Raw genomic sequence first — 21,140 nt, 5'->3', positions numbered from 1 at the left:
AAAATTATAAATATTATTTGTCAATTTTTTATTCTGTTTGGTGCTTCACCTATTTATAGTCAAGTTGGGTGGCTATAGACTCTTTTCGTGAGCTACTTTTAATAAATTGAGTTTAAATAAATAAGTTATGTAGAAATATAAAGATATAGAAGTATCGGTGAAATTCACTCAGTATTTTTTTAGAAATATTTGGTGAGATAATTGGCTCTATTAAGTATTAATATTTAAAAAAAAATTAAAAAGTAGGTGATTTATATAGAAGATTCACTTAACCATCTAAAATGGAGAACTCTATTTTTTTGGAGAACTCTATTGTTAATGGTGTAAAAATCAGATCACAGATCCGACAAACTCCAAAGATTCAATGCTAACCAATTAAGTTGGTTCGTATGTGCATGAATCAAACCCGACAACTATTAAAAAAAATTAAAGATTAATGAATTAGATAATCATAGCATGTATGATAACATAACACATTATGGCCATTAGTTTTCTTAAAAACAAATCACACTATGTTAGAGTTATTTTTAAAAAATATATATAAAAGAATTGTATTCATTGATTATTTTTAATCATGTTATATAATTTTTATTGTAGCATATGTACTTATTTTATCAGTATAAAAAATTTGTAGTATATGAAAAAAAAAATACAATAAGTCGATATAAATTTTCTCCTCAAATCCAAACCGTTACACTTCTATTAATTATAGTTGCTCTGAATGTCTTGGAATATGAGAAGTTAAGATTGTCTTTATACATATACAAATGTATACAAAAAAAAAGTATTTGTGGTAAATTTATACATAAATATACATATTAAATATTCTACTTATAAATCTGAAAATTATAAAAGACTCTTACGAGCGAGTAAAAATCACAAATGTATACAAAAAAAAAAGTATTTGTGGTAAATTTATACATAAATATACATATTAAATATTCTACTTATAAATCTGAAAATTATAAAAGACTCTTACGAGCGAGTAAAAATCGAATGAACCTATTCAACTGATAAAACAAATATTGGCTGAGAAACCATTTGAGATCGCAAAAAAAATATTATTTTTAATTTAAGAATTGGAAAATTATATAAATTAAATGAGATTTCTCTCCTGTGTAAGGGTGTATTCATACTAGTTCCAATTGCAGAGTGGAGAACAACAAGCAAGGTATCGATCGGTTCTGGATTCAACATAGAGCCATCTCCGGTGGGTCAATTCCTTCGTGATTTTCCCATATGCGTGCACATAGTGAAGCATCAAATGACATGTGGTAATAATGAGATTCTAGATATGAGGTTATGAATATGTCTTGAATTCTCTTACATTTCTGTGTTACATAGATCAATAGTAATTACTCTATTAGTTATACTTAAGTTCATACATTACTTCCGGTTTTCCTGGCTGAGCTAAACAAACTACAAAGGAATTCACAGGTAATACCATTTCTAATGTTTGATATTGGATGTTGCTTGGTTAAGTGTTCTTCAAGACTAGAATAAGCTAAGGGTTATATCCTAATAAATCTTTAGATCTTGGCTGTTTAAAGAAGTGATTAGTTCTTAGACGTGTGACGTAGTCAATCATACACTCTTGGTTGACATGCCTGCCACTATACTGCCTTTCTTTTCGATAGCATAATTGAATATACAAGGAAAACACCGTGACTAAAGACTAATAATATAGGTGATTGTACTCTGTCAGAGCATGTCATAATTGAAAACTTTGATTCTGACACATGCTACCAAACTGATAACTATACTAGTATACTTTTTTTTATGTAAAATAGATAACACTAATGTAAACATTATCAATGATGAATTTACTTGAAGGAATTACTAGGACAGAAATTCGCGCATTCGAACAGGCCGTTTAACTGCGTTTGTAAAACCCTGCAAAGAAGTGAAGAATTCGCAATAAGCATTCTGTAATCAAGTATCAACAGAAGACGGTAACAAATTGCATGAGTAGGAAAAAATTAAAACCCACGTCACTCGGGTAAGAGTAACCCAGTCTTTAAGGTCTCTTCGTAGCACCAAGTGTGAACATGTCAAGTAATAAGCGACACTAGTAAAATTTGTATCACAATAACATATACACAACCGCAAAAAGCAAGAAAATTTTCAAGATTTTCTCAATGATATCGTGTATTTTTAGGGGGCTTTGACACAGATGATCATTAGAGAACCACACTTTTGGTTCTTACTATTTAAATGTGTAGAATTCGTAATACCATGTATCTAAAATAGAGCCCAGATCAATTGTTTTTATAACAGAATTATATAAATACAGTGAATTGATGTGATTGCTTAATCTGCTCCTCGTCAATGATTTTGCACAGCCAAGTGTATAAACATGTGACTAACTCTATCTAAATGAATTTATTTTATTTTTTTATCAAATGCAAGAAGAACGATATAAAATAATATGCATTTATTAAGATAAAAAAAAAACCAAAAAAAAACATACCTCATTAAACTTAAAAAGTAAAGGGCTTCGATTTTTCTCTGATGTAGTTTCTTTCTGTAGAGATCTGTCATCATTTTGGAGACCCTTAACACTTGACTTCTTAAACCTGCCCTTGAAGGAAAAATTAGATCAGCAGCAGTATACAACAACTATGTAATGATAATTATTCACCAAGTCACCCAAGCTATACATCAAACCTGTTGTTTGTTGCACGTAAAACAACAACTAAACCTTTTCTAAGTGAGCTAATTAAATGAATCAATATACGCCATTAATAAACCAACAATAATCTCTTTATATTTCTTTTGTCTGGAGCATTAGAGCAATTTATTATCTCAAACATGTAATCCTATTTGAGATAGTGAACATGCAATCCTATTTGAGATAGTGAATATTTTGTTTGAGATAGTGAACATGTATCTTTAGGTTATTATAGTAAGTTTCATAGCAACTTTGCCTGTGCTGCAAATTGACAACTAAAGAAAACACTGAACAAAAAGTTGTGAACTAAAATGTTTGGCTTATTGTATTCTCCTTTATCGTCAATCGGCATAAATCAAAAGCACCCTATATTAATAGAAAAAATATCAATAGTGAATGCCACAATTTTGGTGATGTGCCTTGATTTGAAGTAGTGGTATGATAAATTTAATATTTTTACCATGATACAAGTTTTGTGGTAGACTGACCATCTTCAATTAAGGAAACCCCGTGATTAGTCATTACCAAAGTTTCATTTCAAAATGGTGAAGGCCGGAAAATTCCTCATACTGGCCACACATATATTGAGGAAACCCCGTGAATAGTAAAAATTGATACTAAATGAATGTTTTACTGAATCATGATAATGGTTGGCATAAGAAATACAAATTATTGAGGAAGAATCACCTGTCGAAGAAATTTAAGGAACTCCTAGATGGTTTTTTCTTATTTGCCATGTCTAGCAGTTTTGTCTTGTCTGTTGCATTTGCAATTTTAGTGGGATTCAAGTTTGGTGAAATTGTCTTGGGATGTTCATTTGATTTCCTTGCTAAAACATTAGGTTGACTTTCAATGGTTTTCATATCAAGTGCAGCTGCATGATTCTTGGTATTCGCAAATGGGATGTTGCTGTTGTTTCCAGCCTCAATAACGTCATGCCCTCCTTTTGTTAAAGTCGCAGTTTTGATATTAGCTTGTAAAATCTTTTGCTTTTCAACCTGTTAGGCTCAAAACAGTGGAACAGACACGCAGTGAAAAAATGGTACGGAAGTCACAATATAACAAGCGAATTTAAATAAACCTGTGAAGGAAAAAGATATCCCAAAAGTATTGTTTTTTCATGATAAAATATTTTGATCTGGCTAGTACACAACAAAATCAAGGGTTTTACCAATGTCACAAGCAATTTCGGGATGGATTTATAAATATACCTAAGCCTTATAAAGCCAGATAGTTGTACTTGACATTCACGTTTCATTTTTATTCTTTCAAATTTGAACAACAATTAACCTTCATCCAAAAAAATGTTTTATCGGTCAACAAACATTTTTGACATATCATAAGTTTATCGGAAGTGAATAGGGGAAAACAAATGAGAAATGTTTTAATTCATCCTTAAAAACATAAGCAAAAGAAAAAATATAATGAAAATAAAACATTTAAGTTTACGAAGTCTCACTTCATGCACCAAAACCTGCTTCATAGGTAAAGAAAGCGCGTAATGGTTTGATGTATAATCCTGCAGAAATGTAGACAACAGAATAGATATCAATAACTGGCTGAGATTTTCATGATAGAAGCACGAACAATGATCCCAGGTCATACCTTAAAGTTTATAAAGCTGCCGATAGAAGGAACAAGAGACAAAGACAATTCATCTGCTACTTCATACTTCAGGGTATTAGGCAGTGCATCTGATTTCATTTTCTTATATGTGATAGCATATGAGACCATTGTGCTAACTAATTGAGCAATATCATTCTTCTCCTTATCCGACAGTAGTTGTAATGCCACCTAATGAAAAGGAAAAACAAATCAGAAAAGAGAGAGGAAAATACGTGAAACGTTGAGCTGAGCCAAGCTAATTAGAACAATTAAAGCTCGGCTTATGAATGTCAAAATAGTCATCAGACTACATGTGATTGACAAGCAACATAACGTTAAAAAATAGCTCAAAATTTGTTCAAAAAAAAAAAAGAAGCTCAAATTGATGCTAAATGTCATAATACAGCAAGCAATCCATCAACAGAACATATGAACATAGCTAGAGGGGTCAAATATCATCCTGCCTCATGTTAAAAAAAGAAGGAATGAAACCCGTTGCTATGTGTAATCTTGATACACAACTTAAAAAACTGATTTAGGGTGCTGTTGTTATAGGTATGTGAACTTCAGGATGGAGGTTAATTGTACTACAGAAAATGAATCATAACTGGTCTAGGGTTTTGTTCGAATGATCGAATCAGTTATTTATGATGTCTTCCATGAATAGTAGGAGTCAATTTGGATAAACTATCAAGAACTTATTGGAAAGAGAAATATTAAAAGAATTATCTCACAATTACTTTAAGTTTTTTAAAATATCATTTTCAGTTCTCAAATAAGTTGAAATTACCTTTGGCATTTTAATTTCTTCAGAACCTCTCTTTTAACTTCATTAACATCTATAAAGTTTATAAGGACATTTCTTCGGTGAAGGACCGTAAATGTATTTTAATTGGGAGGCTCCCATAAGCTAAAAGTTAATCCTTACTAAGCTTGAGTTTGGAGAGATTAAAAACCCTTATATTTGGATTTGACAGGAGTGGTCTAGGCTTCAACATTAGGATTCTACAGCATTACAACCAAGAGATCCATCACTATTGGGGTGGCCATTTCTCTGAAAATAAATAACTATTTGAAAAGTTGCATGCATGACTTAAAAATAGCTATTAATCAAAATTGGAGGAACACAGACTGAATTCAATAACAAGCCATTAAGGAATATGATATAAGAGGCATTCTTTATCATAATATTTCCTATTTGCTAAACAACCCAACATATTCTTTATTTATCAAAAGAGAACTGTGTCTTCACATGCAAGATTCTAAAGTATTAAAAAGATAGACGAAGAAAACAAGGAGACAAAATAAGTTAGGCTACTAAACTAATTTCATGACAAATACAATAAGTATATTACCGGTCTTATGGATGGTGGGGATAAAATGTCCAACAATGGAGAAATTAAGTCTTCAACAAAGGAAGTAGGTGATAAGTGCCTTGCAATATGTGGCGATATTTTGTGGTGCCAAGTATTCAAAATGTCCATCTTTTCCATCATCGTTGTTCGATACCTACAGATTTTTATATGATATGGCGTTAGGAAAATTTTGTTTTGCAGGAAAAAGCATTTTAAAGTTATGCAAGTTCAACTAGTAGTACAACGTATACCTGTGATATGACTTTGGCCACTCAATGTTTGGCTTTTGAACTTGGGCTACTGTATGATGTACAATAATTGCTATGGTAGGCAAATGAACTGAAGAAAGGAAAGACAGAAAGAAAGAAAAAATGTGAGAATGAAGTTTGTTTTTAGTAACACAACAGTATTAAAGGTAAAGTATCATCCTACCAAGGAGAGGCATTTGTTGTGTACGCATTATATATTGATGCACCAGATCATAAACTTCAAGACTGTTGAGACACTTGACCTTCAAGCATATTTCAAAATTTCTCGGTCATTCAAAAGCATTAGTAAATGAATCTCGGTGTCAGTGACTCTGTGTGAGACAAATGCTTACAGTTTTCTCCATAACTGGATCATGATAATTGAGCTGCAGAATATTTTCATGAATTCCATCCAGAATCAGGTCACTATCACCACTGCATATTAATTACCCATGTTTACATTGGACATGCATATACTTGAACATGAGAGAAATGAGAGAAACAATAACACATGGTTTACCGGTATGATATAAGGGAGTACAAGGTGTCAAATTCAGAGAACTTGCTATTAAGAGATTTTCTTTCCATCTTTTTTGTTCTTTTTCTTTGGAACAACTACAAAGAATAGCAATCAATGCAAAAGATGTTTACTATATAGTAATCTTAGAAAATTATAGCCAGGAATAGATAAATTCAAAAGTGTGGTGCATATTACCTCTTTCCAGATGTCGAGAACATTTTTTGACATGTCCTTCTGACCAACAACTTGCGAACCAATATCAAACTGAGCACCAGTAAAGAATGTAAAAATTAATCCAGCATCTAATGAACAAAATATATTCTCTTCACATGACAAAATGTACTCCAAATTTTGAAATGAAGAGCCATGAAGCCACAAGAATAACACAGGAACAAATACATCACAATATAAAAGAAAATCATGGTAAAAATGTTCTGTTTTCAATTATAGAGCCAAAATAAGACAGGTATCAGATATTGGTCCCCCATTTAACATTAAATAATGCAAGGAGCTTTATGACAGGAAAAAGCTATCAAATTGTTAGCAGACCCACGATAACCACCAGTTAGTTAACTATGGAGAGAGATATGACAGTATATAAATAGTAAGAATCGTTTAGGGGGAATAGAGATTAGGAGGGAGTGTAAAGACTATCTCTGTCTTCCAAACTAGGGCTGGGAAAGTTAAATATCCCTGTTCGTTGTCATCCATCATTCTCTTGATTCTGCAATGACCTTGATTCAAAAATAGGGATAAGAGTGATATACAATAAAAACTCAAGTATGTTTGATTACTTTGTAGTAAACAATCTATTCTGGTAAAGATATACGTGGTATTCATTTTTATCCATATCTTTGTTTGAGTGTTCAATCACCTTTGTTGTAAATCAGAATATTTGTAATTATTTGTATGAGTAGTATTCGGCCCATTTATCAAGCTCATTAACATCTATTCATGGATTCTGTACACTCTTAATTCAGACATCTGCTATTAGTTCCCTTGGTATCACGATTGTGCAATTTTGATCCAATGGGTTTCAATTTTGTGAATCGGATCCCCAGTGGATTCCAATTGCTAAGATAAGGTATATCCAACTTAAGCAAGCTTGACAAGCAGATGTGTCCAAAAAAGTATCGCGGTGACTTGAAGAAGAGGCCCTTTGGGATGCTGCCAAAGCAATTTTCACGACTGAAGGACCCATATAGGCCCCCGACTTCAAAATTAGATGGTTAAGGGATTAAGGAACCTTATTGCAACATTTGGGATACCTAGGGTTTACACAGTTGAAACATAGGGACTAAAATTGCACAACCATATTCGTAATGGGCCAAAAGTGAAATTAAGTCTTTTAAAAACAAAACAAAACAAGAATAGAATAGAATCAAGCAAGCCCTTTGTCTCTTTCTATGTTCTTTTTTCAGGTCCATGAATTGTTATGTAGATTTGCTTATAAGTAAAAGGGAACTTAACACCCATACACACGCACAAAGCTGAGAGCTTAAAACTATTGAGTTAGAGCATCCCCTTTGAATATATATATATATATATATATATATATATATATATATATATCTTCATGTCTTTAACCCACAGAGAATAAGATCAAACCTACTACCCAGAAACATCGTTGATTGGAATATAAAGGTCAAGTTCAAAACAAATTAGTTTTCTTCTAATAAAGTGATTCGAGGGAAGAAATTATGAGACAATAGAATTTTTCATTTTAGATGCTTAAGTGAATCTCCTATTGTGGAAATTTGACATTTCATACATAACTAACTTCATACAATTCTATAAATTTTGTAAATAATAACAGAAACCAAATAATCATTAATTAAATAAAATAAAGCAACTCATTTCTTTAACAATTTCAAATGCTTCGACAAAAGGAAATTATGAAAGACCGTACTTGGATAAGAAAGGACTACAGAACAATCAACATTTATGAACTCATAAGTCCTAAAAAGTTCCTCTGAAATGCTGATTCACATTGAAATCTTACCGCATTGAGGGTTTCTTTCTTCTTAGAGAGAAATTGGAGAGTGTTCAAGCATGAGCGTATATCACATGCTGTAATAAGGGGTAAAAAAAGGTCAATCAGAACAAGAAAGGGATAAAAAAAAATTATTGAATGGTATTTTATTTACATCATAAAAAAAAACTCGAGTTAGAACTATGGTTGCATCAGTGCACCACTTACACGTATAAAAAAAAATGACATGGTTTAGATAGTTTATGGTTTGAATATTAAGAACATAAATGTGCAAATGTATGTGTGCATATATAGGTACATGTATATGGAGTGATATTAAACTCTCTTGACACATTTCTTTGCATAATTTGCAAAACTTAAAAAAAATAAGGGTCTTGCTAACAAGTGCCCTAAGGGCATTGTTTAAGGAACCCATAAAAGGAAATATTGTCTTGAAAATACAAGTCAAACAAATATAAATGTCTTAACTACACAATTTCCAATGCAAAAATTACTACTTTTGAATGCTTAAACAATGCCCTAAGGGCACTTGTTAGCATTTTCCAAAAAATAAAAATAAATACCTGTATAATCCGCTAAAGCACTGAGTGCAATGGCATTGGCTTTCACCCCCTCCTTGTTACATATATATTTTAGTCTACAAAGGTCAATTGAGAAGGATTTAGTGAAACTGAATGAGCATATAAGGAAATGCTAATTAATAATTTAGTGACCAAATATGTGGTACTAAAACAATGTGTACTAACCTGCAGAGTTTACAATTCATTCAAATAAAATACTAGCTTACTTTATTGATATGATATCGGTATGTGGCCCTTACCAATCCCAAATAGGGGAGCGTAACAGCCAACACCAAAAACGCTTTAAAAAGACAGCAGATAGCAAGATGGTCGTGGTATTTCTAAGAAATTTATGAATAATGCTAGAAACATACTCTGACACACTTTCTAACAAGCTCTTTTTATTGGTCTAAATTCATATGGATCCCACCAAATTTATATGGGACCCACATGATTTGGTGTGACCAGTGTGAGTTTTAACCAATAAAAGAGTGTGTTAGAGAGTGTGATGCTAGCACTCTTCAATTCTTATACATCTTGAATAATTCAGACACAAAAACTCAACAACTAGTTGTGACTCACCAATGAAAAGGTGGAAAATGACAGGACAGATCCAAAATGAGAAACACAAAAAACTTTTCTGGTTATTGCATTGAAATTTTTTTAAAAATCAAAGCAAAAAGCCCTAACCTTACAATTTTAAAGCTTTTTTGAAAATTTTGAACTCATTCTAAGGTGTGGGGTTATAGCGGCTGCAAAAACCTGCTATTATGGCTGCTATAATAACCTGCTCCGCTACTGCATATCTTGTAGATACCAAGAGCTACTTTGCTCCGCAGCACTGCTATAGTGCGCTATTGACAACACTAGCCTAGCAACAATCGGTGGCTATTGCCTATTGGTAGTACTTCTAAAGTTGAGTTGTGACTCCCTTTTTTCTAAATTTGGTGTTCTGCGCTATTATATAGGTTTTTCAATTTGAAGTGTAAGACTCGAGATTGCACAAACAAATAGGACAATTTTATAAATAGCAATCACTGATACAGCAACTTAAGGCACAGATCTAAGCCCTAACAGAAAATCATGCTATCTCAAGGACATTGTTATCATTTTATTTTGTAAGGCCTGATGAAAATGGTCAGAGATTTTAAAAAGTGGCCCTTAGAAGGACAATGTCAACCATTTTATTATATAAGGAGCATGCCAGTCTCCCAAGCAAATAAGTTTGTTTTTTTAGTTATTTGTTTTCTCATATATCACAAACTGAAAGCAGTTTTAGGTTCAACTTTAGAGGAATTGATAACGAGTACTTGGGAAAAGTTAAGGGTTTCTCATGGTGCATTCAAAATAAAATGTTTACATTTGAGTAGCTACATCTCTACCCATATACAGGCCTGGGCTCAACTTATCAGATAACACATTTCTTGAGTTTTAATGAAAAAGTTTTGTGCATTCTCATCTCTCCCTTTCCATGTTTCAGCCTTCCTAAAATTATAGCAAATGGTTAATGCAGCCATATGGAGTTAACTCAATTGGTAATTAGCTAAAGTAGCTCATACAGTCAATTATTTTTCTTTGTTGAAGTCATCAATTGTTAAGGTTAATTCTATATCAAATCGCCGTAATTATTGGAAACAATAAACAAATCAACTTTGCCCACTGTTAGAAACTAAATAGTCATTAATATTTAATAATAATTATAGTTAAACCTAATTCCAATTTAGATATGTGAACTATTTCAAGTTAATCCTCACCTGCTTACCACCCGACTAACTGTTGGTTGAACAAATATATGAACCCTGTCAAAAAAAAGGTGTGCTGTCAAGAAATCAAACTACATACAAGCTGAGATTTACAAATAATACACAAATTAATGTAGAAGAGAAAGGAGGAAACAATCGCTTGAGATAAAATAAGTATTAAGGGATACAGCAGCAAAGTTGCAACAACAGAAACAAACCTCTCATGCAAAATTCACTTTTATTAACAAGATCCACCGAAGAATATTCAAAAGGGTGGGGGGAAAACTACACCAATTTACACCTAGAGTTGAAATAATTTTGATCTTCCTCTCTAAACTCAAGTCTAAAAATTTTAAGAAAAATAAAATTATGTTCATTATTTGTGTATGTGTCTGTGTGTAAGAAAATAATTCATTCATCATTCATCGATATCTTATTATGTGACCAAAACTTCTCTCATTATCCTTACTGAATCTCACCTGTTTCAAATCTCTTTTCTTCTTTCCCTACTTTTGGCAAGTTTGTAAATACAATATTTCCCTTCGTTTTTTCTGTCTTTTTTTATAAGGATTATTTCCCTTCTTTAGTGCTAAAGGATTGGTATTAAATCATCAAACGCTCTTGCTTTAGCTTCACTGTCCCCCTTAGGGTGCATTTGATTTGCTAAAAGTATAAGCGATTGGAAAGGACAATTCTTGTTGTACCCTTTTGATTTAGAAATGGGTCATGGGACTGGACAAAAACAGGGGACAAGGGACTGGACAAAATCATGAAATTTTGTCCCTCACTAAACCATGGGGCAACTTTTCTCCAAGTACAAGATATTTAAAATACCAAAATATCCTTTTTATTGTTTACAAAAAATATTCTCTCTACCCTCTCATGTCTCTCTCCCTCTCATCTCTCTCTATCTCTCATCTTTCTCTCCCTCGCTCTATATCCCTCTCCTTTATTAATATTTGCATTCATAAACATAAATATGTGTGTGTATGTGTGCGCGTGTGTATATATCATAAAGGGTATTACAGGAAAATTTATTTTATTTTATTTGTGTCATTCATTGTTCATCAACCGTCCTACAAAATAAAAGTTGTCCAGAAACTTACAAGTCTGTCCAGTACTCATCCTTTTGTAAATCAAATGGACCCTTAGAGTTTTTAATAGTTACCTTGTATTTATTCCATCTTTCCCATTTTCATCGAAGAACCATCATTTAAAACACTATTGTGACCCTTCCACTTTATTGCAAGTTCTCATCTCACCAACAAAATACTATATCATTTGTCTATAATCACCTCAATTCTCTTAATAATTCTTTCTCTATCTTCCTAATCCTCACAACCATACTGTTTCACATGTTAGTAGTTTAGATCAACAAAACAAACCTGAGAATCCAAACCAAACTAATTACAATTGTTTGGTTTATTACATTTTGGGGAGAACCTAAAGCAATTGAACTCCTCAACCGACTACATAACATCATTTTCTTATTGATTTGCATCTGATAGAGATATTCTAAAACATATTCAAGACTAGGGTTCTCTTTGGGAAGATAAAGGACATACTCAGATAGTTGGTTATTCAAACATCAGTTGTGTGGACTCACCCATTGACATGAAATCCACTTATGGGAATTGTATATTTATTGAAGGCAACAGTTGAATACGCCAAACTGTTACTCAGAAAGCTTCATTTGAACGAACTATGCAGATGACACTTGTATGTAACATTAGTATTGCATATTGCCTCTAATCCTATTTCCCATAAGAGGACCAATCATTGAGATAGACTGTCACTTCACTGTGGAGAATGATGCATCAAGAGACAACACCGTGTGCTTTGTCAACTTCAATGACCAGTAGCAAGATGCCTTAAGCAAATCCCTAATAGGTCCTTGACTCGGCTATCTTTGTAACAAGCTTGATGCATATGATTTATATGCTCCAGGTTGAGGGGGGTGTTGAAAATATATTAGAATCTGTGGATTTATTGTATAGGATCGTTGTGTAGCATATATTATCATAATGTATCATATCATGTAAATAGAAATAGTGTCTCCTATATTTATTATCTGTCGCATTAAGTCTATATAAAACTGACTCCATTATGACGTTGAGACACAGTCTCACCATCTCATGTATCTGGTCCCTCTAATCCAACGATACTAACTGTTGGAACCAGTAACACTTAACCATATGAAGCACTCATAAATCTATGAAAGAAAGAACAGAATTAGAGGGAAAAATTCCGAATTATCCAACTTGTGACTGTTTACAAGAAATACCTCCTTGATTGTGCCATTCGTGATGCAACAAAAATAAAATCATATTGGAAGACTCGTCCAAAAGATGGTGTATTAATAACAACCAATCTTCTATACATCCTCTTTCAAACCAAAAACGGGGAGGATTTTCTGAAGACCGGCTAATTTCCCTAATAATGGTAAAAACTATGAACAATGATATATAAGATGGGTGGTTCGGCTATTAAGATTTTGCTTCTAAATGGAATAAATACAAGGTCAGAGACGACGGAAGAACCACAACATGTTATAAACACAAGGTCCAGCTACAAGGGTTGTAGAAAAATATAGAAGTTTTTCGTTAACACTTTCTGAAATTAGGGATAAGTCTTTGTTTGACATTATTGAGGTTAATGGATTATTAGGGAAACTTAATAAATAAGCTACTAAGCTTTTGATCCAGCAAAATTTACATAAGGTGGCAAATAAGCATGATAAATATTTAGGATGTTCAGGATCTAATCTATAACATTAATGTCGTACATCAATTATCCAGATTGGTAACTTACTTGGCCACTTGGCGTAATGATCTTAAGGCAGGTGCATATAGGTCATTACATATGCAAATCACCTACATTCAAAACCAATATCATCATTGAAAATATGAGTTTTCACCAATTTCATTATTGAAAATGAATAGTCTAGTGAATGTGGCAATATGAAAATCTAAAACTCACAGGTCTTGACAGGGATGCCGTTTTTCGCCCCTTCTTTGATGATTTCCTTTCCATTTGTCCTTTATCCAAACTTTGCTTCCCTGCATCAGGCTTCTTTTCAGCAGAAATCTGCATGATTTAGATTGAATTGAGCTTTCTGAATTCTCGATGACAAACTTGTTTAACAGTTCCCTTCCCTCGAGAAATGAAAACTTAATCCTGATTTCCCAGTTAGTGGTTTGTATAAATAACAGCATAATATTCTTTGGTCAGAAAAACTATAAGGCACTTTTTGAGATTAATGGCCTGTAGCAAAATAGAAAAGACATATGATTTCTCTCAAAACCTAGGAAGACTCATTTATTATTAAAAGTGTTCAAATATTTCAGATATCATCTTGTTTAGAGCCCAAATATCCAACTTCAGGCTCTTAAAGTGCACCAACTCTACTTAAAATTGTTGCGGGCTTGCGGCTACAAATAAGTTAAGTGCAGAAAACCTGAACTTCAAAAAAAAAAAATAAACCAGAGAACTCCACTCTATTACATACAAATAATATGAAGCCTATTATAACAAGTCTGGTAAGATAATATATGATTTTTCATTTATTAGTAATGATGAATGCATAAATATAAACAGTTACACAACCGGTAAATAAATAAGTGAAACTAAAATAAAAAGCAAGATACAAATTTATTTCAATCTTTAAACAATGTTAAAAAAAACCTTCAAATGACTATGATTAAGAAGGTATGCTTAGATAATTCAACTTTGAAAGAAGAAACCGATCATAGCATCTACCACTAACCATCTTTAAAAGAACCTCCACAGCACCCTTTCCATCACCAAGGGCTCCATCAATTTCATCCACCACCTAAGAAGAAATGGTAAAATACAACCATTATCACCCTAGGCAGTGATAGTAAGATAGAAAGTGAAGATGCTGAGAATAGAAAATACCAGACACTTTGGCTTTGAATCAGACAAGACAGAGTTCATCTGAACCACATCGAGGATTTTTGCTTCAATTGTTGATGTAGAACGATCATCACTGGCATTAACCTATAATATTTTAAACTTGTGATTGATATACATTGAAATTATAGAGATTTACTAAAAGTCGGGAGGGAGAGAGAGAGAGAGAGAGAGAGAGAGAGAGCTAATGAACGATCTAAAAGTGATGTGTTTAATGTAAAATAAAAGATAAAGTACTTTTATACTCATACTAGACTCTTATCCTAATTAAATGAGGAAACAAAACATATATAACAATCCAAGAAACTGCGTAAAATACTCTAAAATATTGTAACATAAAACAATGATATTATGATATAATAATGACATTAAATATAACAAGTTCAGAAAATGACAAATGATGTTGGTAACCTAATGCAAAGTGCGCCACTGCAAGGTACAAATCGAATTATTCTTATGAATAGACAAGGTCTGTCAATCTCTTAGATTTGTTATGCCTCTTTTGACTTCTCCGAGTCAACTTCAGTTATCTCAAACACTCAAAATCTACTACTAGTTCCTTCTATAACTAAAAATTCTGGTTACCATGGGACACTTTCCTAAGGATAATTCTGTCTTTTTTGAGTTTCATCCAACTTACTAGTTACTATATTGTCAAATCTCACCAATTTTGAGGTCTTACTTAAGGGCTCTCTTGTTATGTTGTAAAACATAATTCCACATCTTTACAAAATAAAGATAGCTCGATTTCTGATGTATCGAACTCTTCTAGTTATATTTCAGTATGTGGCTGTACTTGTGAAACTTGAATTTTTATATTGCTTGTTATCGTGACAAATTTCATCATTTTCCTCTTAGTTTTACTGACAATTTATCATAGCCCATTAGAATACATTCAGTGATTCATGGAGACCCACCCATGTTCCCTCTACGTGTGGCTATCAACATTTCATGACATGGGTTGATGCAAATTAACCATACCTATTCCCTCAAACAGAAATCATATGCACTTGCTATATTTTCCCAATTTAAATATATGGTTGAGAATCAATCCGGCACCACAATCAGAGCTGTTCAGACAGCCTGGGAAGAGATTTAGGTCCCTTGCCTCATTGTTCGCCAATTCTGGCATTATACACATACTAGCTTCTCCACATACATATCACTAAAATGGTTTGGCGCCTAGTAGGACCAGTCTAACTCTCATGTCCAACTTCACTTGAAATTTTGGGATCATATTTTTCTGTGGGAGACATTCCTCGTCATAGGAGCCAACTTTGTAGCGTTGAGTTAGGCTCAACCCAAATATTAAGAGAAATCAAGCCGACTTTGTAGCGTTGAGTTAGGCTCAACCCAAATATCAAGAGAAATCAAGCCGACTTTGTAGCGTTGAGTTAGGCTCAACCCAAATATTAAGAGAAATCAAGGGAGAAGATAAGAAGATATAGCAACAACCAAAATAAGGCAAAGAGATTACTCGGATGAAATATGACAAAATTGTAGATGACAACTATAGTTCAGCACCGTCACACAGATTGACCCAGCCATATGCACTGACAGGGACATACAATAATGAATCCCTTCATCAAACTAATAGATAAACTACAGTAAGTGAAATTAGTTTTACATAATTCACAAAATCACAAACAAATTTAGAAACTAAATGATATCAAATGCACATAAAAAACTAGCATCTAAAACAGGCTACAGCTTCGAGACAGGTAAATGTACATATAAAATAGAACAGAAAAATACCTCAACCACATGATATCCACAATGCCTAGCAGCTACATGTGCAAGTGTTGTTTTTCCCAGACCTGGTGGTCCACATAGCAGAAGGATCTGTCATCAATATAAAAATTCAATCGCAAATGCAATTCCTCACTCAGATAAATGCATCACATGCTATGTACTAATAAAACCATAACCACTGTGCAACTGCATGATTACAAGGACTGGAAGGATAAGATTATAAATAACACATTTGTGTTATTAAAATTACTTCAAATTAGGGGAGCCTAAGCTAGGCATGATGATTAACTAATACCTTCATTGTTATGCACCAAACCGGTGTGTGTGCATCTGACTCTGTGGGTGCACCAAATGCCAATGCATATTATAGCACCATTGTTAGCACCAACTCGAGCATAATGTTTTTGTTAAGGGTTAGGAAAATATATAGTATCTAAAAATATAGCATTCTTGTTGTTTTGGTCACTATTAAGATTCTATTCATTTGTAACCCCTATATTTATATTTAATAAAAATAATGTACTTATAGTTCCTCATCATGGGCTACAAATGCATAATTACAAAAATGTTACAAGATATTTAAAGTTCAAATAGGGACTAATTACAAAAAGGGTCACATTTTCAGAAGTTGGAAACATATTTAAACCTATTGTCAGTTATACCTAACATGTTAGTTGTTACAAAACTAATATCCAGCCTTTACAAACACAGACACAAAAACTAGTGCATAGTTGTACAAATTTGTCACTATTTGATTTTTGCTTCCCAAAATTGACAAGTACAAATATAGCCAAGGAGGATAAATATCTTTTCGCACCCCATATGGGATGTACAGGCATCAGGAAGTGAGATACACAAAGGGTAGAGAAGAAAAGTGAAAGCAAGAGATGCAACGAAGTTCTTTAAGAAGCATAAATAAATTTTCAGTCCACCTATGGGATGTGATAGGGAGTAAGGAAGATAGATAAAAAAAGGAGGTCAAAGTAAGTGTAATAAAATTAAAACTCGTGTAAATACAATCAGAAAATACAACGCCTGTTAACCCAAACAATTATCGAGAGGAAAATACATCAAAAAATTCTTAAAAATACCTTCTGTTCTGGTGCACCGGTATTCCGTGACTTCGCATTGCGTGTATCCTGAAAACCATTTGAACTACCAGTCTCATCTGTACTCTTAAAATTTGTATACCTGTTACTATTACTACTCCAGGTGTGCCCTCCTTTTGTTCTTTGAAAATTTGAAGCACTATTACTACTCCAACTGTGCCCTCCTTTTGTTCTAGGAAAATTTGAAGCTAGAGGTTTCGGTTTATGGGATAAAGAAGAATGCCGTTTCAAAGCAGACAAAACGTCATCTGATGTACTTCGAATTTCAGATCCAAACACAGTAGAATCCCATTGTTTTAACCACAAGAGTACCTGTCATAGACAAATATAAAATCAATTAATGGCATCAACAACCAAAGAATAATATTTTAAATGATAGTAGTTTAAATCAACAGTTTCTAATGTAACAAAACAGTTTCCACATCTAAATGTTGCACTAAATATGTACCTCGCGATTTGTCTGTTCGTCGCTAAGAAGATCAGTAAAAGACTTGGGAGCATATTTATCGACCCAAAGTTTTTCATGGACCGTTAGTGTTTCAGGAACATCTACAACACTTTGGCTTTCAGAACTAGCTTCCAAGGTCTACAGCATAACAAGAACCAGAAAAACAAAAAAAAAAAACATCAAAACTCATATTTGATGACCAACTCCATACATTTTCCAAGCATCATACAACTGTAACACAAAAACATATGGAATTTTTATTCAACTTTAAGCTACTTGAAGTTCACAACAGAGAGTTTCAAGTACAAACCTTAGCGAAATTCTCTTGATCTAACCTTTCTAACAAAACACTAATAGGTTCTACAGCAAGATCTGCATGAAAATAAAATTATATAAGTTATCCACACATAAAATGATTTTGCAGTGACGAAAAATTATTTTGAAAGAATTGGTCCTGTAAAATTGTTTCCGGCTAAAAGTCAGTTGACCAAAAAATGAGTCTGAAAATTATTTCAAGAATCAAAAGCTTCAAATTCTAGCTTCATGTAGAGTCAATTCTAAAGGCCAAATCAATTCTGCTCGAGAGCAACCAAACGTGTCAAAATCAATTCTACACCTCTAAAATCAATTTTAACTCCTCCAAAAGTGGAACCTAACATACAATAAAATTTGCAATCCCATTTTTTTTCAATCAATCCAAAAAGATTTGCAACAAATAAATCAACTCATCAAATCAAAATTAAGTAAAAAAAACCAACACAACAAAACTAGTCTGATTTTCTAATCAGCTAAACAAGATTGAAAATTGAAACCTACGAAGCACTCACACGGACACCGGACAATACTAACACGACTTGGCACCACGCTGACACGTCGACACCAATAGTAATTTGAGAAAATTAATTATTTGAACTTAATCATATGTGTAATTATGAAACCAATTGATAGTGAAATTATACAAAAACTGAATAACGCTAATTAATTTATCAAAAAAAAACAATACCAGAAGAATCTCCTCTACAATTCAGCTTCGTAACTCGATCTTCACCGTAATACCTATCCAGCTTCGTATAAACCCTATCACCATTCGGCGCAGTAACCGGCATAACTTCACCATCAATCTCCGACGCAAATCGCGATAACCTCTTATCCTTGGAGAATGTCACTTCTTCAACTGTATCCGAAGTCGGAGGTGGCCGAAGCCAATCCTCTTCTTCTGCAGGAGCATCTTCCGCAACCCTAACCCTAACTTTCTCTCTCTTTTCAACATCAGAAGAATCCAAATCAAAATCCGAATCTGAATTCGAACGGGAACGCTTGTGACTGTTAGCGAGATCTGTTGGCGGTGGTGGTTGTTCTGGTTCGGGTTCGAGTTCGTCTTCGGGAGGATTGTAAAAGTAGTGGTCATCGTCTTCGGGTTGTTGTTCGTAAGTGCGATAGGTTGATTCGAGTAATTCGAGTTCTTCGGGGAGAGGAACGTCCATTTCCATGTCCATATCCATATCCATGACATCGAAATCATCCATTGTAGAGGATTGAAGGATGGGTTTGAGTGAGATGGTAGAGTTTGAATGTGTTTGTTTGATTTGAGAAGAGAAGTGAGGTGAGGTTTGTAAGGAGGGAAAATAGAAGCTACTGGAAATGTTTTGGCGGGAAACTGATAAAATGACGCTGGTAAATAGACCTTACGGTGCGGAGATTTTTTTTTTTTTTTTTTTGAAGTAGCCAAGTGGTTTATGGTCTGGATGAGAATTCTACCTTTGCGACACACGGACAATAATCGTAGAATTATTCATAATATTTTTATTTTAAAAGAAAAATTATTCAAAATATTGGTGTACTTTAAACATATGGTTTGAATAGGTTGTGTAAATGTCTTTGACATTGGTCGCGCTTTCAATTTAGACCGTGTGTAAATGAAAGAGCGTTTTTTCAATTTCATTTGGGTTAAATATGTTGTTGGTTCCCATAAATATGTCAACTTTTCGTTTTTGTCCCTCTAAAATTTTCCTTCAACTTTTAGTCCCTATAAAATTTTCAGTCTTCATTTTTGATCCCTCTTTTAAAGTAAAATCTTATATAGAATTCATATTTTTTTTAATAAAAATTTCCACCAAAATTCAAAAAATTATAAGAATCACTCCCAAAAAAATTTAGAATTTTTTTATAAAACATGAATTTAATATGAATTTTTATATTTTTTTACGGTTAAAAATTCATATTTATCTTGTGTTTTGTTAAAAAATACTAATTTTTTTTAAGAAATTTTTTTAGAATATTTTACACATTTCTGCACAATTTTATTAAAAAATACAAAAATTAAATTAAAAATAGGGACCAAAAGTAGTGATTGAAAATTTTATAGGGACTAAAAGTTGAAGAAAATTTTTAGAGGGACTAAAACGAAAAGTTGACATATTTGTAGGGACCAAAAACATATTTAACCCATTTGATTTTAAGTGAGTTTCTCATGTAAATGAAATGAGTCAATATTAGTGATGTGGTTTAGTGGGATGGGTTTAGTGAAATACAATTAGAAGTGGCATGGTTTAATAGGTTAATTAATTGACTTTTATAGGATGAGGTGCATTAGTGATTAAGAGTTTCGGCATTTCAAAGAGTATTATATTATTGTTCCGATTGTTAGATGAAATTTATTTCCTTTAATTCTCTTCTAAATGTGTAAGAGTCAATAATAGTGATATAATTAAAATGTGAATTGTTATAAAAGATGTTCAAAAATAAATTAATGACTACATCATTTTTAGATGGAATCTCTTTTGTCTGAACTTCATCTAAAAAAATCTAAAAAATAATAATAATGGAAGTCAATATTTGTGATGTGGTTTAGTGGAATGTGATTAGTGGGATGTGGTTAGCCTTTAGGAGTGATAAGGTTTAGTGGCATCGTCTATTGATTTTTCTTTGGAACGTATTGCATTAGTGGTTATGAGTTTAGGGCAGCTAGAATTTCTTAAGAGAGACATTTTTAGATCCAAAAGGATTATAAAAATATATGTATCATTTAGAACAATAAATAGAGCTTTTTGTCTCTATACCCAAGTTCCAAAGAAAATTTATGCAGAAAAAGTTGAAATGTTCATTATATTTTAAAACTTAAAAGTGAATTTAAATACATTTTTCTCCAATAAATTATTCTCTAAAACAAAGAGAATATCACAAAAGAGAAAATATCAGAGAAAG

General features: G+C 32.8%; 1 protein-coding gene across 1 annotated transcript; it reads right to left on the bottom strand.

The window, feature by feature from the left end:
- Nucleotides 1-1,598: 1,598 nt before the first annotated feature.
- On the bottom strand, nt 1,599-19,519 carry CTF18 (P-loop containing nucleoside triphosphate hydrolases superfamily protein). The gene is made up of 23 exons (XM_085716660.1): nt 18,940-19,519; nt 18,247-18,308; nt 17,937-18,074; nt 17,471-17,800; nt 16,383-16,469; nt 14,613-14,714; nt 14,461-14,526; nt 13,674-13,781; nt 13,506-13,567; nt 10,707-10,751; nt 8,956-9,029; nt 8,402-8,469; nt 6,595-6,663; nt 6,400-6,494; nt 6,233-6,314; nt 6,064-6,142; nt 5,883-5,970; nt 5,632-5,785; nt 4,277-4,465; nt 4,131-4,190; nt 3,359-3,669; nt 2,471-2,576; nt 1,599-1,893 (listed from the first exon to the last, which is right to left on the bottom strand). The coding sequence occupies exons 1-23, from the start codon at nt 19,460-19,462 to the stop codon at nt 1,840-1,842; spliced, it is 2,952 nt and encodes a 983-aa protein (XP_085572786.1). The 5' UTR covers nt 19,463-19,519; the 3' UTR covers nt 1,599-1,839.
- Between the last annotated feature and the right edge of the window lie 1,621 nt (nt 19,520-21,140).

This window comes from Medicago sativa, chromosome 1 (assembly GCF_051527215.1).
Source record: "Medicago sativa cultivar Bolivia chromosome 1, Bolivia_mono, whole genome shotgun sequence".
In the NCBI taxonomy this organism is placed as follows: Eukaryota; Viridiplantae; Streptophyta; class Magnoliopsida; order Fabales; family Fabaceae; genus Medicago; species Medicago sativa.
Note: the sequence above shows the minus strand (reverse complement) of the source record. Positions and strands in the feature narration are given on the sequence as shown.